We start from the raw sequence: 27,858 nt of genomic DNA on the forward strand, positions 1-27,858 counted from the left end.
TTAAAACGAACGGGGCAAAATAATGGAGAGAGTGTTTCATTATGCAATCGAAACGTGCAACGACCTGGACGTTAGATTGAGAAACGATGAAGAACGAATAATAAATTAACATTGCCTGGCGATATGACCCAAAATTTCAGGCCGTATTCATATGTTCGAATGTCTCAACCGATTTTATCAAGAGCTAGATCAACAATTCAAGTTCCAAAACAATGGATAATACTGTTTCCATTTTTGCAGCAATTCAACCAAAGAGTGAATGCAACAAAAAATAATTGTTGAGATGTTGAAGTTCATTGTTAAGTGGGACGTTTTGAGTCACTGCCAACGCATGTGAATTGCGAAGAGTTTTTCGAAGATAACATTGATTAAGACTTTTGCGGTTAAAGCAGAATGGCTAGTCTTGCGAACCAACAAAAATGAATGCTTCAAAAACATATATTTTAATATACTCCGCAGTGGAAGTCTTTCAGATGAAACTATTAAAATACATATAATTTGTAACAATCAATATTCTTTTCTTACCAGTGTCATCCATAAATGATCTTCAGCATTCAGCATTCCTATGCTGAAGCAAATGCAACTTAAGACAGTAGTATCTGTTCTATAGTATCACGGTACTTTCACCACATAACGCAACACTATGTTCTTGAATTTCTGTATAGATTCAATGTGTAATTTATTCGCACATCCCCATAAGCGAATACCATATATCCAAATAGGTTTTATAGCTCGCTGGTAAATCGTATATTAACAATTCAAAGTATCTTCCGAGACACCAGTACAATTCGTTAAATGAGTAATTTAGTTCTTACGTTTAGTTTATGCGTGTTCGTTCGATCGCAACTTCGTATCCAATCTCACGTCAAAATAATTTGTGATATTAGAATATGGTACAAATACTTGTTAAATTGATATGCTGAGATTAAGTTTGATACGCCATATCTTAGCCCATTTGTTGATTTTGTCAATATCGCGTTTCAGTATATTGGAAAATTATTTTTCTTCCAAGAAGACAGAGACATCATTTCAGCATTTTCCAGGGAGGGGGTGGGGCAAAAGTTAGCCGTCAGTGGTCGTTTATTCAATATTTTCATGTCATTAAGATTCATAGTATTTTATCATAGATCGAAGCGACGAATCAATGGTGTACTTGTTACCTTATGGAATGTGTCATAAGGAAATGCGTCACAGGTATATGGGAAGGAAATAAAGAGATAGCACTTGATCTTGAACTCGGAGAGACAGTGACAGCCAGAGCCAATACAAAAGTGCTCATTTTAGCAAATCGTTCGTCCAGCCGATTCCTCCTTCCGGTCCTTATTAAGAAATACTAGAAATTTTCTAATAACCAAATTTATAGATTCTCAATAAATAAATTGATAGGATAATTAAAGTACAATTTTATTTAAAGGCAAAAATTTATTTTAACCACAAATATGTTGATTACATATTAGCATTACTACACTAAACATCAAAATTTCCGAAAAATTCTACCGTGCAATACAAACACGTACTATAAATTAAGCACATTAATTATACGATTTTAATATATTATAAATGTTAACGAAAAGCAATATCAATTATATGATTAAGATTGAGAATGAACATGGCAGTTTTCATATTATAATGAAACTAAATGCATATAAAACACTGACTAGCAATAGTTTTTAATTGGGCTACTAATTAATATGAAATTTTTAACGTTAAATTTGAATTTGAAAAATACAATTTAGTTTCATCATACGTATTAAACGCCACATTTAAGCAATTCTACTGATTCAACGCAGAGGTCAAGAATTCATCGGGATCCGTAATGAATTCCAAAAGCTCCGCAGCATCACACCATTCGCCGAAGCTGGTGCACGGCAGCAACTGTTCGGATAAAGTTGACAATATACGTTCCGAACTCCTGAGGATTGTCTCGTCACTATGGCGAATAGTTTCAGCGAGTTTTATGGGCCATTGATCCGTCGTGGTTGTTGGTATATTCTATGAAAATAATAATAAATTATATAATTATGTTTACTATAAAAATGTATAATATAAAATGTAGCATTACCTTAAGCATCACATCGTAAATGAGTTGTATAAGAGAGAAGAATATCAGATATGGTTTGAAATCTTCGTATGAACGAGGATCTCTTTGATCTGATTCCAACTGACGAATCGAAGGACCCGATGGTATCAAAGATCGAACCTGTGCTATGATCAGCAGACGTTTTAAATGATCTAATCGTTCTTCCTTCCACCTTTAAAATAAAATTATATAATTAATGTTTTATTTTTTTCTTGTAAAACAAATATACAACATACTTCTGCGGAGGATGTAAGAGTAGCGCCAATACAGCGTAATACAGAGGACCTTCAGCATCATGAGCAGATTCAATTTGACGAGCCGTGGGCCATTCCAAATAAGTCTGAATTGCTGTTACTTCTCTTGCAGCAACCCTTGTACTAAAATAAATACAATTTAATATTAAAATATATCAAAATTAGCAAAATATTATTTTTATTAAACATACGTATTGATGACGTAAAGAGCCATATGCATTAGGCACGGCACTAACTGCATATTAGAGAGAGGTCCGCCGCCACCAGTATCTTCATGGAATTGCTTCTCCCTAGCAAATCTTAATAGCAACAATTTCAGATCGTGAATCGTGCATTGATATCCTATATCGCGATGGCCAGTACTTTCCTGTTATTAACAATAAATTTAAACAAAATATTTTTGTTTATATTCATATACTATATTGAAAATCATACTTGTAAATATGTATTGTGACGAGCCAGACATCCGGCAAAAGCAGATTCAGGAACGTGAGGTCCCCACAACGGCAACAATCCGTTGCATTTAGTGGAAGCATTTTGTAACGCCGCACTTTCCCATTCATCTCTAAAATATTGTTAAAACATATGTGTAATAATTTTGCTTAAATAAAGATAAGCTTTTCAAATTATACCTTGTACGAGCCAAGCGAACAGCAGCCATGTGGCACTCGACATGAACGACGTTGAAATGAGTTACAGTGGTGTAACCTAAAGTCTTTCTAGTCTTCACCTCGTACTCTTCAACGGCGCATCGTTTGGTAAATGTATATATACCGAGCACTTTAGTCGGTTGATACTTATAACCCTCGCGACAAATGCAACAAACGGCACCAGCTTCTTCGCCTAGTTCTTGTACTTGCTGAGTCAGACTGCAATGAGCGGTGACTTGACCTTTGTCGTTTGTACGCATACCTAAAGCGCCCAATTGTTTTTCACGCATAGCCATAGCCAACCGCTTTTTCTCCTATTATAAAAAAAATATTGTATTAATATGCATGCGTACAATTAACAAATAATCAATATACAGTTAAACAAATAACCTGTCTAGTATAATCCCTCGCTTCTTGTACTTTCTTCGCCGCTTCAGGTTCAGACATCAGAGCCTCTAGCAAATTTTCAGCAAGACTACCGACATGTTCATCGGAAGAAACTTGCTCCAAACAATGCACAATAGGAATCACTTTCTCACACACGGCCATCTATTAATGACAAGTTCATAATAAATAATAATATATTCTATATTTATAAATAGATTTGATATGATATACTTGAGTGGGTTGATGATCAGCGGCCAATCCAGTGAGGAATCTCAAAATATATTTAAGAGCAGGTTTCGCTATAAATTCTTTAAGCTCATCGGAATCAGTACGTAGCAGAGTTGGCTTCACACATGGAGCGTGCATCTAATCATAATAAAAATAGTAACACTTAATCGACGGATCGTTTTTTCGCCGCCTGCTGCATGACAACAGGCAGTTTCACAAGAATTTTGCACAACATAAAATTAAAAGAAAAAATATGAAAGCTTTTAAATTAAAAATAATAATAAATAAAAATGAACATTTTCAATATGTGGGTCACTAAAAGCAAAATTAAAACCTAATTAATTTACATTTAAAATAGCTTTTATATTTATTTAAAAAAATATGAACAAAAGAAATTTAATAGTATTTAAAACTTTTTGAGGGTAAGTACTGACTCGTCGAACCCTTCGTTAAACATTAGAAATTAAAAAAGGTAGATTCTATCATTCCTGCGGATTACCATCAGCAAACATGACGTGTAGATACTACCTGATCTACCGGTTTAGTGTTTATATCAGGGCTGTGGAGTCGGAGTCGGAGTTGGAGTTGCGGAGTCGTGAGCGACTCCGACCATTTTTTTTATAAAATGCATTTTTTAAATTACGAAATTTATGAAATTTTAATTGCGTAATAATGAATGTGTGTAGCGTATGAATATTAAACGTGTATAAGAACACCAAAAATATCTGATAAAATTAAACTTTTTTGAGTCGGAGTCGGAGTGGAGTCGTGTTATTGGTAAATATCGGAATCGGAGTTGTGTTTTTTTTTTAGCGACTCCACAGCCCTGGTTAATAATATAGTTTACTCACCATAATGTAGTTGAGAGCATCTTGAACAATGCCCAAAGAGATGAAGTAATCTTTCAGTGTGCCTCCAATCGCATTTCTTTCAATACCACTACAAAGAACGCAGAATAACTCCATTCTGAATTCATCTTCAGCCCAACGCTCGGCATCAAATTTATTAAAGTCCAAAACCTTAAATTTACAAATAGTTTAATTAACTAGATCAATATAATATTAAGATGAAATATAAAAATAATGTTACTTGTTTAAAGTGTTGGCAAAGATGAGCCATCTTTAATTCATTTCCGTACACAAGTGCAGCTAAAACGCGCGTTAGATGACTTAAAGCTTCTTGATTATTTCGCATACCTTAAAGGAACATATAAATTATAATCTTACATATCAAATGCATAACTAAATAAATACACACCTTGACACTCGGTGCAATTGAGGAGCGCTTGCACAAACTCTGGTCCTCCAAACGTCAATGAAAATTGTAAAAATGACTCGAGCGACTCACTGGCCGCAACAGATAGGATACGATCCATGATCTATACAAAATATATATTAAATTTATCATCGATACTGTGAGAACATTCCAGAGACGCTGATGATATTGATAATAACCTCTAATAGTTGATAAGTGAGTTCGAGTCTCGGACGTGAAGTTTCATCGGTAGCGACCAATTGTAAAGCTCTCAACAAAGCCGGTAAAGAGCCAGTAGTGGGACGTGTCAGAACGGCAACACAGCGGCGTGCGCGAACACAAAGCGATAGCAATCTGAGTAAAGTGCGAGCTAAGGGTCTAGCTGCTCCTCCTGCGCCTCCAGCAGCTGCCAATCTTTCCAGCATTACTTCCATACCGCCTGATAATAAATATGAGATTAAAACTAGAATATGATAACTTGAGTCGTAACAATTGATACATACCGCAATCGGCTAATACGTTCGCCATTTTATAAAGCTGTTCATCGTCAACTGCCTCAACGTTTGGTACACTTAATGTTTCCACAAATTCTTCAGTAGCATCACCCAATAGACCACGCATGCGATACACTACTCTCATCGCGTCGCCTTCGCCAGATACAGCCCACACCTTAAATAATCAATATTTAATACAACTAATTCAATAATAAACATAATAAAATACGCATGATAAATGGTAATATTACTTTCTTATAAACATCTTTCACTGGCAAATCTAAAGACATGATTTTATTGTTCACAAGCAGCTCCATTCCGGTGTCGTCTTCCAATAAAGCAACAAGCTCGCAATCAGCGCATATTTTATTTTTAACATCTCGCATGAGCGGTCCCATGCCGGCTTCAAGAGACGAGTAAGGATTTCCCAGCATTCGGCCCTATACAAAAAATCAATTAACACCACACATAAAATAATAAACCATTACAAATCGATTATTACACACCTGTAAGAAATCTTCTTGCTGAGGATCTTTTTCTAACGTCAAGAAAAATTCTCTCACATCATTTTCTTCAGGATATATGATAGAGCACAATCGTTCAAATATAAAAACAGGCGTGAGGAAATCGTGAAGTGGATATTTCTTCACTGTTTCAATACAGACGGCCATGAACTCGGCGGTCTCGGCTTCAGTTCCAGTTGTCATTTCTTCAAGAAGTTCTAAGAGCTTCTCTTGAGTGTCGTCAATTAAGCGGGTCCTCTGAACCACGAGACGCCTCAGAGATAAATAACCGCCCAACACGGCTCCCATTAATCGACCTTTATATGCCCTACGAATGCCTGCATCTTCCAAAAACATCGATAGCAGCTCTGTGAGTCTCTTAAGTGCATAACCTACATGAGTAACAAAACATTATTAAAAACAATCACACAAATAAATATATTGATAATAGACAAACCTTGAGCTAAATCCGAAGTAAGAGTCGTCTCTTCTAATTTATGTAAATATTGAATTTCTTTAGTGAGGAAGTCTGCTAGTAGCGTAAGCACGCCGCGAAGAGCCAAAAATTGCTTCCAAGGTGCATCAGATGCAATACTCTGATACAATTGCAAAAATTGCTCGCTTGACTCACCAGCGTTACCAATCTCTGGTAGAAAAATTGTTAATTGAACCAAAATCTAAAATACAACACATTAATTATCAACGATTCTATATTATGTATAATATTCATATAAAAATGAACAATTACAGCTTTCGTCCTTTCATATCCAGTGCACAAAGCTTTGACCATTTGACACGCTGTATCCCTGGCCATTTTACTGCTATTATTAAACATCACAGGTCTTAACCAGCCACCGTCACCGAGGCACAACTTTTTAAGACCGTAAATGCGAAGAGTCTGAAAGGAATATACATCGTTAGTTTACAAATATATATATACAAATATAAAATATTATATTACCTTTTCACGCCAGTATGTAGTATACTTCTGTGCCAATTGATTGTCTTTAATTTCGGCATTATTAGAATTTACTTTGATCATTGCAAGCATTGGAACGGCTCCTGGTGGTTGCTGTGGCTGATTTTGAACTGCTTGCTGCGCTTGTGTTGCGGCAGTCGCACGAGGAGCCGCCACCTTTTTCCAGTCTGCAAACGACACTTTTCCCGATAGCCAAGCGGCTAAATCGAGCACGGCGCCCGATAGAGGTGGATTCAAGACTGTATCGTTATTCGTGTCAGTTGCAGGCTTATCCTGTAACAACCAAATAGTGATTATTACAATTGAAAATTCGTTCGATGATACAAACACAAAATACCTTTGTATTTGAACTCAATTGCATCAGATGGTGAAGATATTGTAGACAAGGGAGAGCCACTTGTTGTAATGCGTGCGAGTCTTGTGCTGCGCTCGGTGGTAAAGGCAGCGGATTAGGCATTGAAGCATCGTCTGATTCAATCGGTAATACTCCACCGATGATATTCGATAAGTACGGGCAACACCTAAAATAACCACATTTATAAATTAATATATACTATAAAAAACTATTATGAAAAAAAAATACTAACCAGATCCACAATCGTACAACACACTTTAATCGCACTTCCCAACATTCTACTGAATCGTGAACTTTTACTAATCCACCCAATAACAATACCAAAGGACGTACCTGAAAATTTATATATAAAAATAAACATCATGGTATTAACATAAATAATAAAAGATAAAACAAAAATTACAGCATTTGTATGATCTTGAGCAGCTGCATGCCCGATAAGGCCTAAAGTTATCCTTTGCGTAAGAAGTTTGCAAAGAGCTTTTGTTGCCGGAAGATTATCTCTGGTCACCACACATATCAATTGTCTCACTTCTTCTTGACTCTGTTGAATTTATCAAAAAATATTACACAAAGATAATTTTAGTAAGAATTATATAAAATAAAAAACAAGACCTTAAAAGGAACAAGTAAAACCTTGAAATTAGTATGTAATATGTTCAAGAACAGTCAAATGTTTTACAATATTATTATCATGATGAGAATAAAAATAAACCTGTAGAGTTCCTCTCCTTAGATTGTGTTGAACCAATTCTTCAACGAGACCCAATTGACAAAGTTGTTGTCTGTGTTCAGAAGATGAAGCCAGAGCTCGCAATAAAGTTAAACAATGCGATGCAGCTGCTAATGCGCATCCGTAACAGTTATTCTTGGAACCTTCTGTGTATAAGAATAAAATTATTCTATAGCTTATACTTGTCATACTCAATACAAAAAAATGTTATACTTCGTTTTTTACTCGATTCATTTTGTAACAAAATCGTGTAAGCTGGTTGAACATCACCCTTCAACTGCTCGCTTTGCAGTTTATCGTAAGATACGAGTTCACGTCTGAAAATTGAATTATAAAAGATAAATAAAATTTTTCTCTCAGTCTCGAAACTCTTAATGTTTACCTGCAAGTGAGAACACGCTGAATAACTTTCGATAATTCGTCGAAATGCAATCTAGTCTCGACGCAATATTTATGAGCGAGATTTTGTATTACACGATTCACTTGAGTGCTTCCAATAGTAATTCCGCTAGTGGCAGCTGTCGTTGTTGTTACAGTAGTACACTCCTCGACCATGCTTCTGGGACTTCCCTCAGTGCGTTGCTCGCTGATCTTATGCAATAGTCCCTACAATATAAATATACAAATAAAGTCATTCAATACATAATAATATACCAAACTTAAATATATACATACCTCCAAAGCCGGCTTACTGGCTACCAGCTGGCGATACACTCGATCGGCTTTGTCGAGAAGAGTTCTGATTGTAGCTACCATTTTTTTTCTGTCTTCATCGTTATCGATCGTATCAACTGCACAGCAACCACGAGCCGTCAACGAATAGTCAAATTTAGCATACTTGCAAAAACCACAAGAATGACATAAGAAAGGATCTTTCTCGTCGTAGTTAATAGCCCTAAATATATTATTACATTAATAACAATCAACACTTATAGATAAAATAACAATAATATAATCACCGGCATCTATGGCATTGGAACACATTTTCTCCGCAATTCGCGCACACTCCAGGGTTGGCAGGAACAGCCGTCGAGCAACGCGGACATTGCAAAGATTCACCCGTAGTTTGAGTATTTTCATAAAAGTCGGCATACTCCATCATTAAATTGCAAGCGACGATGGGAAGTGGAAAATCGATGCGAACTTCAGTCTGACCCGATTGTAAAACCACTTGTTTAGCCTTATGCCACATTCCTAGATATTGAAAAATTAAACTCAATAATTCAGTACATATTGTATATTTATAAATGTATTCATTTTACATACCTGGTTTATTTTTGAGTTCTTGAACGGCAACAGTTCTGTTGTTATAAAATACATTTATGGCCCGTACCATTTTACTGCGCTTTAGATCGCTGATACGCAATCCAATGTGACTGATTGTATGACTTCCGATGAGTTTTACAATTTGAGTGGTTGTGGTATATTTCGAATCAATCTTTAAAAAGTAAATATTAATAATAATAAATATCATATTAACGTATGTCAACTAGAAGCGTAAATAAAACAAACCCTTATAGTGGACAGCTTAATTGTGGTCATTGGAACTTCTGGATTGTTACACACAAGACACGGCTCTGACTCGAGAAAATATCCTTCAAGCTCTACGTAATTTGAAAGAGCCGAATAAATGGGAGCATTACCGTGACATACCAAAATGTTATTTTGAGTTTGCAATAATTTAACAGTTGAGGCCAAATATTCCTGAAATAAAAATAATATAATGTAATATTACATAACTAAATTATTAATTAAAAAATAGTTAATACTAACCTCCATTTTTATATTGGGCGTTTTAAGTGAGAAATAACCAAGAAGGTCCACAAATTGAGCGGCTTTACGTCCATATTGTGGTAACGTCGGCCACAATCCCCAAATCAATTCCACTAAACGCACTTGCTCAGTAGGTGTAGAATTTCTATTCATACATAAACATTATATTATTATTTTGCAGCAACTTTTATTCACCAAGATAAGATTTTATTTATATGTAGATTTTTTTTGACAAAACTTTCTACTCCTTCAAAATATCCTTTTATTTAAAATATTTTTTTTTGTATCACTCATGATATAACAGAAAAAAGGCATAAATTTACATATAAATCAAGTCTTTAAAAAGTGCAAATTCTTGTAGTATAATTTTTTTATTTAATAACTTACTCGTAAACAGCAAGTAGCAGCGAATGAGCTTGCCAACGAACGGAAGTTGAATTGGTTTCCAAGAGGAACGTACGAATAAAGTGTCGAAACTCATCCAAAGTCACCTATATGATATTTCAAATGTTACAAAACAAAATTAAATTAAATTATGTATGAATGTATCTCATACAACCTTTTGTTGTATCTGCAACACCAGCTGTGGCACCATTTGCTCTTGGAACTTCGAATTCACAGTTAACGAAGTTTCACTATCGGCGCTACGTTCCCGATCTGTCCTTTCGTTAGGTTGAGCGGAAGTTTTAGCATTGTTCGCATTAGTGGCAGGTTGAGGAGGACACAAAGCACACTGGAGCAGCTGTAACACTGTCGGTGCTACACCTTCCTCCAATATACACGCAGCTACCATCAAATATGATAGTGTGTTTGGTGAGTGCACCGAACACAAATGCTGCCAATTTCCAGTACGAGCGACGACAATTTCGACACATGCCTGTTTAAGAAAAAAAAAACATAATAAATAATATAACAAAATAGTTATTTTAAAGCTTAAACTTCACCTTCAAATGATCAATCAATTGAACATTACTATCATATGACAAATCTTGAGATTCAACAAATTCGTGAACTCCTTCCATATGAGTATTGAGTGCGTGCACATCTCTCAATTGTCTGTAACGTTCTTTGGTGCCGCACATCATTAAGAGTAATTTACGAACTTGCTTTCTGAAATGTACGTAAAAATTAAACAGATGATCTCAATATGAAAATATATGGCTTATAACAAATACTACCTCAAGAATGGAGTTTGTTGATTCATCATATATTCGCACAGCAATGGATGCCAATGATCACTGAATGGCGGTGCAGGTGGATCACAATGCTTATGTATTTTATATGGCAAACGAAGTGCCATTTCAGTGAGTAGATATGGATAATTTTCCATAACATCCCAAGCATGACCTATTATAAAATAATATATATTTTCCAAATCATTATTTCATATTTTTCCATGCAAAATTTTTTGTAATTAATCATTATTTATTTAGTGTGATGATGTCACTCTCAACACTTAATTTATATCTATAGTATACTAGTATGTATAATATGTATGTAATATAATTATTAACTATGTATATTTTCAGTTAGGTTATCTTTCAATGAGTATTATGCTGGTATTAGTTACCTTTAACGTAATGTCTCAAGAAGAATGGTGTCATATCAGGTAACGGGTACGGTGGCTGCGGACGAAGCAGTTGAGTAGTAGAAGCAGCATTATCAGTGGCTGAACGAGCTCCTTGCTCTCTCCAATATGGCAATAGTGCCTTCAATAATACGCGACAACGTTCTACAGCACCACCGCTTAGCAACGCACCAGCGGCCGCCTTAGCGGCATGCCAATCTCCTCCACTACTAGATACATTCGGTCCGCGTGAAGTCGAAGGTGTTGTCGACGGAATTGTCGGCGTGCCAGTAAGCTTCATTCGAGACATAAGAACACTCAAGAGTCGCATTATGAGCAACTGCATTTCTTTGAATGCGGTGCGGCACTCTGGTGATGTTAGCTCGTCGACGTTATCGAGTTGCAACTCTGCTATTATAATAGTCAAGAATTTATGCAAAGCCAAACGATCAGTTTCAATATTGGCATCTAATGCACTAGCAAGCATTAATAAAACCTAAAAATATATATATATAAAAAATATGTTGATTAATATCATAATAAATATGCATTCTTCTATCAATAGTACCTGCATGAAAGGTATGGATCTATGTCCACGAATATTTCGCAATTGGGGTAATTCATCGAGCAATAGATGAAGTAATGATAAACGTAATGCACGCAGTCTTGGCGCTGTTTCAGCACCTATTATAGCATCTTGGGCCCAGCGAGTGCCAACTGATGATTCAGTAGCAGCTCTAACGCCCGCCTCTCCTGAAAATTTATTTTTATAAGTATGGATAAATTTTATAGATATTTAAAAATAAAACTATTTACCGTATGTTGAACTTCGTCCCGAAATGCCTCCGATGCTGTCAGCCCCTGAGCCACTTTCGCTCGTAGGCAAATCTGCGGGACTGGCTGCCGGCGGAGCTCCGACAACACCACTAGTCTCGTCATCGTCCGAAGCCGCAGCAGATGCGGTTATATCAGATGGAGCTCCACTACCAGCTGCAACTGATACGCTTGTTCCTGTGGATCTCTCTTGGAGCGACAAGGCAATGGCAAGCTCGACCATTGTTTCATCATCAGCATCCGGTGGAATATCTAAGAGAGCTTCTAAGCGTCCTGTAAATGGATAATAATTTATAAAACTACCATAGGGTTTGTACCGCTCGTTTCTTAACTCCTTCCCCCCTCTCATACAATTATCTAATATAAAATCTGATATTCCTAAAAATCTGTAACTTAACCACTTCCTGGATTATTTTAAATGTTATTTAAAAAAACTATTTTTTTATATTATTAAATTATATAATAGTACACCCATACCTCTCTACATGGCTTTTCCCTATAACTAAGGTGATCAGATTTTGAAAATAACAAAGAACACTAAAACTAAAAAGGCCCACCTCAGAATTTTTCTAAGAGGACAAATTGCTATAGGACCAAAAAAAAGGTCTTCATGGAATTTTTTGTTCAAAAACCATCTTAGATATTTTATTTGAGGAGAAATTTCTACTTGAGCTCAAAAAAAAACGGTCTTTTAGAAAATTTTTGTTCAAGGAGAACAAAAAAGGTCAAAAGAACAACATTTTTGAGGAGGATGTCTGGTCACCTTACTATAATGACCTTTTAAAATTATAGCTCAGTTTCGATTTGCGGCCAACAAAATGAATGTCCGAAAAATATGCATGGTGGGCAGGGCCAATCAGAAGGGGGGCACAGGAGGAGCAGCTGCCCCAGGCCTCGCAATATTAGGCAACTCAATTGTCTAAATCCCTTCGAAAGAATCTTTATAAAACATAATTCGTGTCTGGAAAAATACGAGCACCACAGGACAGGAATGTCGTATAATCATACGGTTTCACATTTTTATCACTACATGTTCAGAATAAAAAACGAGTTTATTAATATTTACGGCTCATTTGTTCAAAATGCGATTATTGAAGAGTTAAGAAGGCTAAATATTTTGCCATTGTTGCTGATGCAACTCCAGATCCATAAGAAACAAACGACATTTATTATTCGTTACGCCAAGTTTAGTGAAATAGAATTATTGAAGAACGTTTTTAGCGTATTTAGTATTCCACACTACACGAACTATCCTCTCATCGTGAAAATGTCGCCCCCAAGCAAGTGCCTCCCGGGGCGGTCTCCCCCCCCCCCCCCAGCTACGCCACATATTACTTTTGATACATACCTGATCCCGACATCAATATTCGACTCATATCAACAACTTGGTCAACATCTCCATAATGTCCTACTTCAGAATCACTGTGATCGGTCTGTTCCGCCATGTGTTCAGGTGGAGGTGTTGTGGCTTGTGACGTATCCATTGGCGGCGGAACAATGCCACCTAATATAATAATATCCAAATTTTTAATAGACATATTTTTAAAGTGTATTTGTACTTAAGATTTATACAAACCAGGAGTTGTAGGCGGGGATGGAATATAGACTCGGCGTCTCTTACTTCGCGGACGCAGCACTCGAACAATTGCCGATTTAGCGCCAAAACTTATAGCTTGATCTTCGGCTAATAGTAGCGATAAATAAATCCAATTGCCTAAATTAACCTATAAGGATTTTTAAAAAAAAAAATATAAATTACTGATTAATATTACATCGATAAATGTAGAATAGTAAACCTGATCAGAATTCATCATAAAGGCGTGAAGAACATCGACCAACGCATGCAGGGCATGAGACGCGTGTCTTAATCCACATCGATCGACTGGAGATAGAGCGAGTGGAGTATCAGGTTGACGCACGCAAGCCAAAGACCATAAGACACTCGCAAGTAATGGAGCCAAGTGTTGAGTTGCTTCGGATTTAGTCAAAATGTTTTCCATAGTTACAATAGAATCACCTAAAATAATCGTTGATTAAAATTTTCGCTAACAATATTAAAAATATATGTTTTTACAATATATACTTGGAGTTGGCTGTATAACTGGCAATGGACCAGCATATTTGACAAGATTCAACGGCCTCGAAACTGCTACAGCGCGAACTAATAGCAAAAGTCGGAAGTAATTTTCAGGATCAATGTTGCGAGCATCCTCCGTTTGTCGCAATTCAGTTAGTTCTTCAGTAACGTAAGTTATTATGGCTTGATCCTTATGCTGATGATATTGTGGACCCAGAAGCGATTTCAAAAGAGCTTTGCACCGAGTGTGCAATAGAGGCGGAGATGGTAAGCATAATAAACGAGTCGCAACTTGGCGAGAACTGATAGATCCAACTCCAGGTCCATCCGTTGCCAGAGCTAATTCCAAGACTTCCAAAAGAGCGCAAGCCAATCTCTCAACACCTGCTGTCTTCCAAGATTTTGATTGAACGTCCAATTCCTACAATTAAATGGATATTAGTTATGTTTTATCTACAATAGATATCTATAATAAAAAAAAACAATACTTGTGAATTCTTATTAGTCGAGGTACAAGCACCGTTTTCTTCGTTTTCTTCAGGCCAACCAAATGCTTCTTTGTTTCTGCCATAAACCTATGAACTCAATCGATTAATTTAACGTGAAATAAAACTGTATTTTTATATAAATAAATAAATATATACCTTTACTGAATCGACCATAATGACCCCCTCAGGATCTTGTGAGCTACTGAATGAAACTGATATTTTTTTATCGGCTTGCAAAGATTCTTCGCGACTTAATGGTATGTCATACCATCTGTTACGTTGACCGAGTGTTTGTATTCTTCTACCACACACCTAAACATGAATGAATTAGTCATATTACATGATCAATATCATTACAAAATCAACAAATAATACCTCAATAAACGAAGGTGCTCGTGCAACATCCTGATTACCAAGCAACACTCTAATGCCTGTAATAACAGTGCTGGAATCAGAATTGGTAATTTCTAAAGTAAATCCATTCAATTTAGTTGACACAACGAACAATCCTAGAATATAAAGAATATATTTATAATACAGCAATATAAATGTTAGTATTATAAAAAAATACATACCGTTTGCGTTGAGTCTGTGTTTTATTTGATTGGTGTGATAAACTTGTAGTAGATCATTTCCACCAAATTCAACATCATCGAGTTGAGCACAATTTTCGAAAAAGTCAATCGGGAACATTGGAGCACCATTATTTTTACCAGATGTCTATATTGCGACAATATTTTATAAAGCAATAAATCATCGTTTTAATTTATATTTCATCTCAAAAATTACCTGAGCAACCTTATTACGTGTGCTGTTTCTTGGACGACGGGTACGTTCGGAGAACGGCGATGCAAACGGAGCAGCTATAGCGGGAGACAGCCAATAGCCGGTGCGGTCTGGTGAAGCTGCATAAATTCTCAGACTACCGTCTTCACACAAGAGAATGAGAGTCGTCTTCAATTCTTGTTGCCCAGCCGTGTGTCTCACTGTGACCATATCCGTAATCTTGGCTTTTGCGGGCACCACCTAATATAATATGCATTACGTAATATAACATGGTGAAATTAAAATTAAATAACACAAGACGCTCACTTTAATCTCTTGAACTGCGATACAGCCAGGCTTCAACATTAAAACGACGGGATTGTTTGAGGCTTGTAGAACAGCCGTTACAAGTCCAGGATGAGCGGGTACTTCTTGCCATTGGCACAGAGACTGGGTTCCTTTGCTTCGGGCGCCTTCTTTCTGACTTCCACTCGCAGATCCAACGGTAATTAATGAAATTCCTTTGAGTGTTTCTTCAACAGATATCAGTGGAGCTAAAAAGCTCTTTCCTTGGGCGTAGGAGAAGAATAGGATCTTAAGAGTGTGTGAATAATAAATAGACACTCCACCGCCGCCAACTTGTCCGGTTACGTCCTAAAATAATTAAATTGATCAATATTAATATAAAGAAGAATAGAATTAAAGTATTTAGATATATACCTTTATATCATTGTGGAACACCTCAAGTGTGTTGGTTACATAAAATGGTCCATTAGATACATGTGATTCTTCATTCATGGGCTGCCAATAGATATGACCAGCACTACCCATGCAAAGCATATATGTTGCGTTTTCTTGAGTGACGAATGTAACGTCACGAACCTATAATAATTATTCTTGTATAAAAATAATTGCCTTTTTAAAAAATAATAATATATTGTACCTTTCCACTGGGCACCAGGAAGTGGTACTGCGGGAGCAGCACGTCTTTGGAAAGATCATAAATTTTTATGAAATCAGCCGTGACAAGAGCTAATTGTGTCTGAGTACCCGGCAACCAAATGCTTCTGATTATGAAGTTACCGGTATCGAGAGATGGTTGCAAAACCAGTCTTTCATAAATAGAACCTAAAATAATTCATAAAATACATTAACATTTATAATTCTGTAGTATGGAATAGATCGATTTTAGAAGAAAACACTCACCAGTTACAGTAAAAGTAATAATATGACATTCTCTGAGACCGCACACGGCTAATAAATCTTCGTTCCAAGGATTACCACTCAACGAGAGCACAGTGAATGGTATCGGTATAGAATTGAGTCTCGTTAGTGTTAATTTGCGTTTAGAAGAATCAGCTTGCTTCAACAACGCAGACAACTGATAGATTGTAATTTTACCTAAAATGTAATTGTTGTTTTTAGTTTAGTCTAAAGTAAATATCTTAAAAACAAACATTTTATTCACTTATACGATACATAAACCAGAGATATTAAGATGAAACCGTTTTATCAAAATATATACATATGTAGAATTTTCATTGGGATTCTACGGATTTAAGTTGTAAAGTGGTGTAGATTTAAACACTAGTATGGTTATATTTTCATTTATTCAGACACAGCTTTTAACCAATTCTGGTTAAAAGCTGTGTCTGAATTCAAAAGTAACATCTTTTGGCGCAATGCCTTATATTTCGATCATCTCCTATCATGCCTCAACCTTTCGTTGCAGAATAATTATGAATAAAAGTTATATATAATACATACCTTTTTCATGTGAAACAACTAAATGTTGGCGTCGGCCGTGCGGCAAAGCCAAACAGCACATGGCGACTCGACGTAAAATATGAGCACTGATAAGCTGACGGATAGTCTGTCCTTGCTCACCAGTATAAGACATTCTGACATTCTCAAACGCTCCTTCTTGAGATCCTTCAATATAATTTAACATTATACACATACCCATAAATTGCGTAAACAAAATATTCATACCTAGTGTGGGCACCATCAATTGGTCAGTAATATGGAATCTCTTATCGCCGTGATGTAATTGAGAGAGAGCACGTCGTGCACGACCATGTCGACCGACAGGAGCACTTCTCTCGCAAGCTGCACGGACAGGTCTTGGCAACAATTCCAAGAGGCTCTGAAGACGTTGTAGACAATCTTGCCATCCATCAAACGTGAAAATCCAATCTCGAACACCTATAATTAAAATAGTAATTATTTCATTGCAAAAATACTAATAGCAATATTATTCAATAAACAATCACCGGAAAGATTAGTGGCATATGAAGGACGTCGAAGAGGCGGCGGAGTCACAGCTCTCAACGGGCTAGAGGGACGACGTCGCAGAGACGGAGGAGGCGGTTGTTCTCCTTCGTTCATTGATCGTTTGCTCAGTATGTGCGATTGTGACGAACTACGCTTTACTAAAGCTTGACATCTACAAAATAAATTAACATTAAATACATACTTTCTCCTAAAATTACACTCTAAACTCACGTCGATTCTTCTTTAGCGCCACAATCGCAAAAGAAATTTCCGAACTTGGCGTAGGTAACGTCGTGATTACGGTGGCACACCAGAGCGCAAACAGTACACACGCCAATACCGTCTACCATTTTGCAAGTGTGGCAATGATACCAATGCTGATTCATAAATTCGCGGGCAGTCGTCATAAATGTGCACAATTTCAAATGCAACATTGAGTCTTCATCCTATTAAAAAAAATAATCAGATATAAAGATAAACTATATATTCTTATTATATCATATATCATATTAAATATTAACAGAATCATCGGCGCTTGTATCTCCTTCATCTTGCTGATCTTCGGGCCATTCGGCATCCAAAGATAAATCAGCCGGCGCATCCCAAGATAGCGGTAACAATCCACCGGTGGGTTTAATATCTTCGCTAGCTCCTGCGTGTAATGCATCGGTTACATAAGCTAAAAGGTGACAAGCTGCTTCTAATTGAGGCCGCCGACGAGGTTCTTCAAATCTTTCAATTACGTCAACATGACACAAAGCTTCGACGCTATAATACACATTATAAGTGAAATATAAATTTATTAATAAACGTATATTTTATTATAATATAAATACCAAGTGTTCAACCATTGCATAGCCGCAGGGAAAAGTATCTTATGGCCTTCTCCCTTATGAGCATCAGCTAGATGAGCGGCTTCTCTCAAAAGATGAGGTAAAGGCAGTCCAGCGTAAGATGGTGCGAGTGATTCAGAAACTAAAGACACTACTGCTTTAAGTAAATTTGTACTCGCTTCTTCATCACTACAAATATAATAGAACGAATTAGTATGGGATAAAATTTATAGCATAAAATAAATTAGTAAATTACCAATGCATAATTATGTGCTTAGTCAAGTTTGATAATAATGTGGCATTATCGGTATTATCAACGGATTCAGAGAGCAAAGGATTCGCTACGCTTTCTTTACTGCCTCCTCCGCACCAACTGTAACTATCTGAAGATAAAAGATATTCATTATATTTAAGGTAAGAATTTAAGTGTTTTTTTTTTTTTATATAATTTTATTACCTGACTGTTGAGCATTTTCTGACTGTCCGTTTCTTGGTGCTGGTGATCTATAATTTTTTGTTTTTATTTAGAACCATACATAAAGAAAGTAATATATTTTTAAAAGATATTTACGAATTGTTTGATCCCTCGTTTCCACTCTCCGGTTTTGAAGAAGTGGGAATGGTCACCGATCCAGATGGAGCAATTGTAGGAGGTACTGTAGGAGTAGCCGCATCGCTATCGGAAGGTGTTGACGCAGCTTGAGGCGGAACGATGGCTCCAAGGCAAATATGACTGAACCAAGGCGTCAAAGTGGTTCCCAATGAAGAACCAATGTATTGACAAACAGAAACACACAACGGTGAAGGAGCTCCATCGGTTGATTCACAACCCATGAAAAACTTGTTGAAAAGCCTGCAATTTATAAATGTATTTCAAATTTTACATATCTGTACCATAATTCTTAGTTATTCAGTTGAGTTATTAAATTCCTTGGATTCAAGTGGATTAATTATCACACCACAAAGTAACGCTTAAGGTTAGTAGCTCTATCATGTGCTCTATGATTTGCTTTTTTTCATCAGCGGTTTCAATTCCGCAATGACAATAAATAAGTCAGTCAATGTAACAGAAATTAATTTGATATGAATGCCTCTTTCATGGTCAATTTTATGTTGCAATGTCATGATAATTTAATAAAAACTGCTGAAAGATTCAATATAAATGGGAACAAAACAGTATAAAAACTTACCTTATAATGCGTGAGCAGCAAGGCTGTCTACTGTTGGGCGCTCTAATCAACACCTCGCCGAGACATCTTTTATAAGGTCCGAATACTTCATCGAATGCTAAACGACCAGTGGGGCGTTCCATTATTTTCTCCCAGCATTTAACCTACAATATTTATTATTTTTATAGAGAATATATCTAAGTTAAATAAAGAATATAAAATATTTGATACTGACCATTCCTCTCAATATTTTATCGTTCGCTGGCGATAAAGTACTGACCATAATCGGATAAGAATTCTTCAACACTTGTTCGTGTTGTATTTGTTCGACTTTCTGAACTGTCGGTAATAAAGTTGCCAAAGCCGTGGAAGCACTTTCTTGCAAGAATTGCAATCTACCGTCAACCTAAAAGTATATGTACGTATGTAATTTATTACTTTTGTAATTACTTCTACAAATAAAGAATAATTACCACAGCCGAGAGTAGCAACGAGATGGCTTTCTCTTTATCGGATTCATTTCCAGGCTCCAACAATGAAACGACCTGTGTCGTTAGCAGTTCCACAGCACTGGTAGCTAGTAATCTCAGAGCGGGAGCAATACCTCCACTGCCGCTCATAAGCTGACTATGCAACATTATCAATTGAAGTACGGCACTTTCCGATGGTATAATATCGGTCAAAAATTCATTCTAGATGAAAAGCATAAGATGTAAAATTAAAATAATGATGTATATTATATTAATATTAAAATTAAAAACATACTGGTTGTTTAGTACAAGTGGGCGCCGTTGCTGCTTTCTCGAGAATGGACTTTGCCGCTTGCGGCAAATGGGTACGAAGCCATGTAGCTCCGCGTGGTCCACAACATTGGAACACTGCTTCAATTGCAAGTTCCGATACTGCTTCCAAGCTGTTAGCAGCGTCTTCGTTGCTTAGGGTGCAAGCAGCTACAGCTTCGCGCAAAACGCACTCACTAAAAATTTAAATTAACAATAAAAATAATGCAATGTTTAACAATTACACAAAATATTACTCACCGGCAATGATTAAAAAGTGTATCAATAAGATAAAGTAAGTGCGGCATAAATTGGTTCGTGAGCTGAGTATCGGCGTGAGCAGCGGCTAAGGCTGCGACTTGCGATTCATCGCAAAGGGACACTCGCAATCTCATTAAGACACAATCAACTATGATGACATCGAGTAGATGTGGTAAGCCTTTTTCTACAATTATTTTCAACAAAATAAACAATCGATTGCTAATTTTAAGTAATTTGTCTCAAAATATACATACCAGGAATATTATCTTTCAAATTTTTGATAGTCTTAGTTGCTAGCCACACAGTATAAGTAATGTTATCGCAGGCACTGCTAATGCTACCTAAAAGATTTTCAGCGTCCTGCAATTGAAACATTATTTATGTTATATTATAATTATATAAATAAGTAAGTCAATTATTATATTTTATAGCAGATACATACCTGTGTATACATGCCTTGTTTTACAAGTGCATCTTTCAACCAAGGACCAAATGTTTTTTGGTTGTTGGCTCTCGGCGCCCAAATCAAAGTGTGCAAAGGAGACGCTTTAGGCCCTTCCTGTTCAGGCGTAATCGAAGATCCCATCGCCGCTTGTTCAATGTGCGGAGTCGAAGGCGGCATAGATATTAAAAGTCTATAAATATGATCAATATTAATTTTACCATAAAAGCTACACATAAAATAAAAACGAATAAAACTATTAGATACCTCCAAACAGTTTGGAAGCAATAATGAGCAGCACACAAAGTTTGCTTCGACGGACCCGGACACCAATCGCATATGCTTATACATCCCATCAAATCCAACAGAGCGTCCAATAGCATCGGATACTTCAATTTATCGGGTGTACCGAGAATGAAATTGCACGCTAATCCGTCCAACTTCGGTGTTTCCTGATTGTTAATATCGCTGTTGGTGAGGGCGTAAAACTTGGGTCTCATGAAAAAATCGACGTCTTGATTCATGCAACGCCTATACGCTTGTTCGACGTGCGGAACTGTATAAAACAATCTCGTCGCAACAGATGATCCCTGCACTTCGCTCGAAACGACTCCAGGCAGCATCACCAAATTCCATTTAATCTATTAAATTAAACATATTATTCGTACAATATATAATCATTTAAATACCTTTAATCATAATACAATACCTGCTGAAGCAAACATGAAGGTGGATCATACAAATGCTTCATTATGTACTCCAACAACAGCAACAATCTCGTTATCAATAAAAGCTGATGAGGCGCTATTTGTGCATAAGATGTTTGTTCACCCGTTCCCAAAATAGACGTAACCTATAAAAATTAATAATATTTCAAAGAAACGTTAAAAAAAACTGTCAAAAATGTTAATTACTAGAATGGAAAGGTGAAGTGATTGTTCATTTAGCCCGCCTGGGCTAATAACAAAATGGATTTCTAAAGGCTAGATGGAAAAAACGCAATGAATGGATGCACATGAACCCACAGATCAGCAGACCAGAAGCTCGTGAGTCACTGATGTAAGTTTGCAGAAAATATTTGTAAAAAAAATGACACGTAGAAAGAAAGGAATGTTTGATTATGAATGAGTATATAAATGTAGCAATGGACTGGAATAAAAAATCAAAAATAAGATATTTAACATAGTTTTAGATAATATATTAGTCTCTCTTACATTTACTAGAATATTTCAGCAAATCGATCATTTTAAAAAAAATTAGATTATTAATTAAATAACAATTTTGTAGTTGATTTTTCAAAATTCCAAGTTTTTATTTAACAACGGGAAATATGTATTGTTTTTTATGTGTAATCCGTTTTTTAAATCATTTTGTGTCGCATGTGTCAATGAAAACAGGGGGAAGGACAAATTTTAGTTCTTGCCCGGGGCGCTGAATATCCTCAGGTTGGCCCTGGTCAGAACCATATGAGATAGGGTGACCGGATGATTACGCAAACGAAAATTGTGCCGCAAAAATTCCACAAAATTCTGAATATAGGTCACTGTTTGTCAAATATATTTCACTTTTAATTTCAACTGCTTAATATTTTTCTCCATTTTTAAGTAAAAATTTATGTAATTATAGGAAACTAAACTATGAAATAGGATGGATTGTGTCAAAGGAATAAGATTTAATTACTAAGGACATATGTACCTTTATGATGGAATTGGCTGTTAAAAGAAGGACTGATTTTTTCATCATCAGACTTGACGAATGGAATAGATACACTAATAACTGGGCATGCTCCACATTCATATCTGTAAATTAAAATAATGTTTGTTATATTATTATAATAAACAAATAAACCTATAAGATAAGATATAGTACCTTCATATTCATAGTCTTGTGAAGGTATCAGTTCTGAAGCCAATTCAACTAGAGTTGTAACAGTTTTCGTCCAAAGGCCTAGTATAGTAAGTTCCCGATCATTTATTGGTTTACTGAGGATCGTTGCACCCATCAACTTAAGAACTCGACATCCAATCTAAAAAATCATATAATATAAACCAAATAATTAATATAAAACTACATCCATTAGTCAAATAATAAATAGTTTACTATTGATTTTATATAAAACAATGTTTTCTAGTTTTTCATAAATGTTTAGGATTAGATTATTATTTTTAAATTTTAATTATATATTACGAATAAATAATATGTTTTATTTAATTTACACTATTTAATTTACACTAAATTAAGATACCATTAAAATAAACATAAGAATAAGCACCTGCAAAGGAACCATTCCTGTCTGATCCAAAGGCGAAGGTGGTACAGCATCGAATTGTTCGAGTAACATCTGTCTTTGATCGACATATTGCACTGAGCTCGTCAAAGAATGGAGATAGCGCACCAACACCGAACTGAACTCTCCGTAAACATTTCCCAGTCTGACTCCGTAACATTGCGATATAGTTCCTGTATCAGTCTTGGCGGTTTCTCTATCCAAATCTCTGATTACGACTGACAACAAGACTACGGCGGCTTCTTGAAGTTGACACGAATTGGCGCTGAGATATTTTCCCGAATTTATGATTTCACTATCCAACAGTGAAAATACTTCCGTCGCCAAAGTTATGTACTAAAAATATATTATGATATAAAATATAAATATAAAATTTAGCAATAGTATATAATCGTACCGAATATGGTTCTGCTTTATCAGGTACCAATCCGGAACCCGCAACTCGCGGAAGATCTTGTACATCACCGCCGACATTACCAGAATTACAATTGTCTATTCCGTCCGGAGCGACAAGTGTAGATTCAAACCATAGACCCAATAGCGGCTCACTGTCTTCTATAAATAAAAATTTATTGTAATAAAACAAATTCTAATTTAATTCAATATATTGTATAGATTTACCCTCATCAGTTTCGGAATCTTCAGAGCACATAATCATGTCTTGATAATAAACAGTCGAATCTGAATGATCAGCATCTTGTTCGTGTTTTTGAATAATAGCTCTCTTCAAACCGGTAGCTTTACGGTAACAAGCAGCTCCAAGAACGACTAACATCTAAATTAAAAAATATGATAGAATCCAAATAAAATATATGAACCTGTTTATTAAACAAACCTGATGAAGTGGAACGCAAGCTGTCAATCTAGAGACTCGCTGAGCTGCCGTATTCAAATGCAACGGATCCAAAGATCCCGGAGTGACAACAAACGTATTATCGTTTTCAGTTTTCATAGTTTCGATTTGATCTTCTAAACGAGCATCTGTCAAGAGCATCCTTGTTCCATCGAGACATCTTGTACCGAGGGCGACCCAAAGTACGTGCATTCCTTGTATACTATAATTTAAATACATATATATAAGATTGTTTTTCTTGTACAGAAATATTATATAATGAAAATACTCACATTCTGCATATATTGTAAGATCTGTGAGAACCTTTTGCAGGACTTTTTCCTACTGTTTGTTGAGAAGATGGTTGTACGACTCCGCCTCCCATTAAAATTTGATGCAGACCACCGAGCAGTATCCATGTACCGATCATTAAATGATTTTTATAGACCTATAAAAATATCATAATAAAAGACATAAGAAAATAAAATTAAATACAGTACTATGCGAGTCTTTAGTACAACTACTGTTATTTAAAGATCTAATTTAACTTATTACTCTATGCATCGTCTAATATCCTGCCAAGATTTTTTAATACATATTCAACCCAAAAAGTAGCCAGAAATTAAATATGACCTATAATTGCGAATTATAAAGAAAAAAAAACACATTTAGAGAATAATAATCGAGCTATTATTACTATTATAATTATATAAAGATGATGTTTCATGGCCTGCCCCAAACTAGGGAACGTGAGAAAAAATAATTTCGCACAGTTTATACTGACGAATCTCAAATCAAAATATATTTTTGTTCGCGATAACAGCAAATAAATGCTTTTTTGTGTATCGAAGACTTTTGAAAATTACTGTATTCACTTACAAAACCACCAGCCCACGTAGAATTCATGAATATTTCACCAATACTGTTGAATAAACAGAGCGCCCCTTCAACAAGAGTTGCCGTTTGACTTTCATCTTCGTCTTTTAGATGTGACGATGCCTAAAAATTCATTAAAAATGTATTTCTTAGAGTAATAGTTTTATTGAAATATAATTAATAACAAAATAATCACCTGAATCGTAGCACACAACAGCCAAGCAGCGCTAATTTGGCATAAAGTATTTATACGACCAGCAGTCAGTAATTCTAAACAAGGCAACGATAAAGCAGTCCGGCAAATGTTGACCTCTACTATATACGAATTAATCCTGAAAGTAATAACCAATGTATTATAACGTTTATATTTGTATACAAAGCAAATAATCATATTCTTACGCTGTCGAATCAGCATAGCAGTTGTATTGACAAACTGCAGCGTTGCTCTCTTGAGCAGCTCTTACGCGAGTAATGTATCTCTGAAGACTCGGCAGACGAGAGCATAGAGACAAAAGCACTATTCCAGCTTGCAATTTTCCAAGTAAAGATGTACACAGTTCACTTAGCCATTTCTAAAATATGCAATAAAATAAATTTAATTATTTGAGACAGTAAAAATTGAATAAATATTTACCTTTGTGTCTAAGGTGGGTATATTTATTGCTGGAGTAGGGGTAGCCGTAGTGGATTCAACGGCTACATTATCAGTCGGCGGTACAATTGTAGTAGTCGATTCTGTCACACTAGCCGACGTTTGATTGGTCGAAGTCATAATTGTCATGGCAGATGGAAAAGGACGAAGAGGACTCGTCAGAATTTCGGCATATCCTTCCATTCGTCCCTGAGATATACTTTTATCGATTATTATCGATGATTGACTGCTTTTAGTCATCTCCGTGTCTAAAATCAAAGATATTGTTTTAACGGATGTAATAAGTAATATGTATAAATAACAATCATACATAAGCTCGAGTTGACTGGGAATATATTTTTAATATATACACCCAAAGCTGAGTAGTTTGAATGCGAGGTGAGCGCATTGTCTGGATTGCACATTTCAACCAAAGATGACAATAGCTGTAAAATACATGTCATTATATATTTGTCAATAAATTAGTTGATATGGTACAAACATACCTGTGTGAGCGAGTACGTGGTTGTCTGCGAACCATCACTCGAAGATCCGGATTCTTCCAAGACTTTCTTCATAATCGATTCCTCCGATAGCTTCTTTATAATATGCCGCATCAAAATACGGCACGAATCGCGAACATATCCAAACAAATCCGGAGTCACTATAACCAAGGCAAAGTTAGCTCAATGGATCTAAACTGTAGTATTCGCATTGCGCAATACTCACGGGTAGATGCGTTCGCTGCGATACAATGCGCTGATAAAATCGCCATAGGTGTATAAAAGTAATCCGTAGTGTCGTCGCATTTTTCAAACTCGGATTCGCTGTAAAATATAAGTAAAGATTATATTAGCAGTCGTAGGCACGAGTTGAAAATAAGGGGGGCAAAAATAGACATGCACCTTTCAGCGACTCGGGTGAGTAAACGCTGCAGATCGGCTGGGCCGATATCCTTCGAGGTGGTCACGCTTGCCCCCACGGCGGTAGCGACCACCCCCGCCGCTTCTTGCCATCCCGACCAAGGCGGAGCCCCGGATCGAGACATTTCACTTTCGTAGTCGATACGTCGCGGACTGTCTGTCACCCGACGATGACTAACATTTTTTCACTCATAACGCGCAATAAATTGTCCATATGTTTTTTATTTATTTGTTTATTTGCTTTTTGTATATTCTAAAAATAACAACTTCTCTGTTTTACAAATCAATAAAAACTGAATCAAAGCAACACACTAGAGAATACATTGCTGACGATATTGATAAAATAAATGAATTGGTTACCCATTATGAATTATTAAAGCAAATAAATATTCAAATATATTGTATATTATATTTTTTACCTCTCACCAGCATCTCATCTAACCTAGCATATCTCAGCATCCCAAAATGTAAAAATTTCCGAAATGACCTTTTTTAAGCTGTCCTGGTTTAGAGTTTTGTACATAAATGTTGGAAGCCTAGATCAGGTTTCAGCATATGGCAGCTCGCGAACCGCATGTAACTTTTTGCACACGCGTTTGCGTCCTCCTATTTCACATCCATTCAACCAGCCTTATAATATGGAGCCGCCGAACAAACTTAGACTCGAACAGCATATCTCACACATGCATATCTCACACGTGCTCACACGTGCTGCTTTTTCTCTCTCCGTCCACCTTCTGCTTCACGCACTCCATCGCCGTTCGTTCGGTCGATCAAGCAGTTAAGCTTCGAGCTTAGTCGATGCTTATCGTGTCTCGATCTCTTCTTCATACGAATCACATTGTTTTGCAACTGTTTAAACATTCTAGCCGCAAAGCCAAGACCACGGTAAATACATTTTTAAATTTTACACAAATCACTTTAGATTTCGATTTGCTCACCTTAAACATCGACAAATTCAGCAGTGTACTGTCTCAGGCTCTAAGGTTGCGCAATTGGACGTAAGAGCAACATAAAAATGCTTCGCTCACCCGCAACTCGTTCATTACGAGTGAAGCGGGAGGGCGAACGATCTTCGGTTTAGAAGAGTCTAGGAAGAGGAGGTTCGCACAAGCGCAGCAACCGCTAAC

General features: G+C 36.3%; 1 protein-coding gene across 3 annotated transcripts; it reads right to left on the reverse strand.

Moving 5' to 3' along the window:
- Window positions 1–1,402: 1,402 nt before the first annotated feature.
- poe (E3 ubiquitin-protein ligase-like protein poe) lies at window positions 1,403–26,904 on the reverse strand. 3 transcript variants are annotated; one of them, XM_088185081.1, is made up of 82 exons: window positions 26,711–26,904; window positions 26,535–26,632; window positions 26,312–26,469; window positions 26,137–26,251; window positions 25,809–26,074; window positions 25,574–25,746; window positions 25,371–25,506; window positions 25,178–25,297; window positions 24,592–24,746; window positions 24,302–24,521; window positions 24,088–24,241; window positions 23,864–24,021; window positions 23,452–23,802; window positions 23,049–23,205; window positions 22,875–22,978; window positions 21,889–22,032; window positions 21,447–21,820; window positions 21,180–21,372; window positions 20,992–21,097; window positions 20,738–20,921; window positions 20,463–20,673; window positions 20,171–20,389; window positions 19,933–20,103; window positions 19,719–19,861; window positions 19,100–19,381; window positions 18,986–19,032; window positions 18,785–18,911; window positions 18,532–18,717; window positions 18,217–18,463; window positions 17,927–18,141; window positions 17,695–17,867; window positions 17,414–17,626; window positions 17,189–17,353; window positions 16,628–16,822; window positions 16,365–16,549; window positions 16,142–16,303; window positions 15,749–16,075; window positions 15,446–15,682; window positions 15,232–15,376; window positions 15,032–15,165; window positions 14,813–14,968; window positions 14,657–14,743; window positions 14,175–14,589; window positions 13,888–14,108; window positions 13,668–13,815; window positions 13,440–13,595; window positions 12,074–12,364; window positions 11,826–12,010; window positions 11,261–11,753; window positions 10,869–11,037; window positions 10,635–10,800; window positions 10,250–10,567; window positions 10,078–10,181; window positions 9,691–9,835; window positions 9,430–9,621; window positions 9,184–9,355; window positions 8,877–9,111; window positions 8,593–8,812; window positions 8,300–8,523; window positions 8,131–8,234; window positions 7,900–8,063; window positions 7,588–7,728; window positions 7,417–7,517; window positions 7,167–7,350; window positions 6,812–7,102; window positions 6,599–6,748; window positions 6,308–6,527; window positions 5,854–6,242; window positions 5,599–5,787; window positions 5,357–5,522; window positions 5,054–5,292; window positions 4,857–4,977; window positions 4,689–4,795; window positions 4,451–4,618; window positions 3,603–3,737; window positions 3,375–3,533; window positions 2,967–3,298; window positions 2,770–2,899; window positions 2,526–2,701; window positions 2,317–2,457; window positions 2,063–2,252; window positions 1,403–1,992 (listed from the first exon to the last, which is right to left on the reverse strand). In XM_088185081.1, exons 1-82 carry the CDS (start codon window positions 26,851–26,853, stop codon window positions 1,774–1,776), a joined length of 15,606 nt encoding a protein of 5,201 aa, XP_088041207.1. In that variant the 5' UTR covers window positions 26,854–26,904; the 3' UTR covers window positions 1,403–1,773. The 3 variants fall into 3 exon arrangements, with proteins under 3 accessions (XP_088041207.1, XP_088041204.1, XP_088041206.1); XM_088185078.1 differs by having other exon boundaries at window positions 13,440–13,815; XM_088185080.1 differs by having other exon boundaries at window positions 8,143–8,234; window positions 23,864–24,241.
- Between the last annotated feature and the right edge of the window lie 954 nt (window positions 26,905–27,858).

Source organism: Plectrocnemia conspersa, unplaced genomic scaffold (genome assembly GCF_051122295.1).
Source record: "Plectrocnemia conspersa isolate PC_06_02 unplaced genomic scaffold, ASM5112229v1 ptg000004l, whole genome shotgun sequence".
NCBI classification, from domain to species: Eukaryota; Metazoa; Arthropoda; class Insecta; order Trichoptera; family Polycentropodidae; genus Plectrocnemia; species Plectrocnemia conspersa.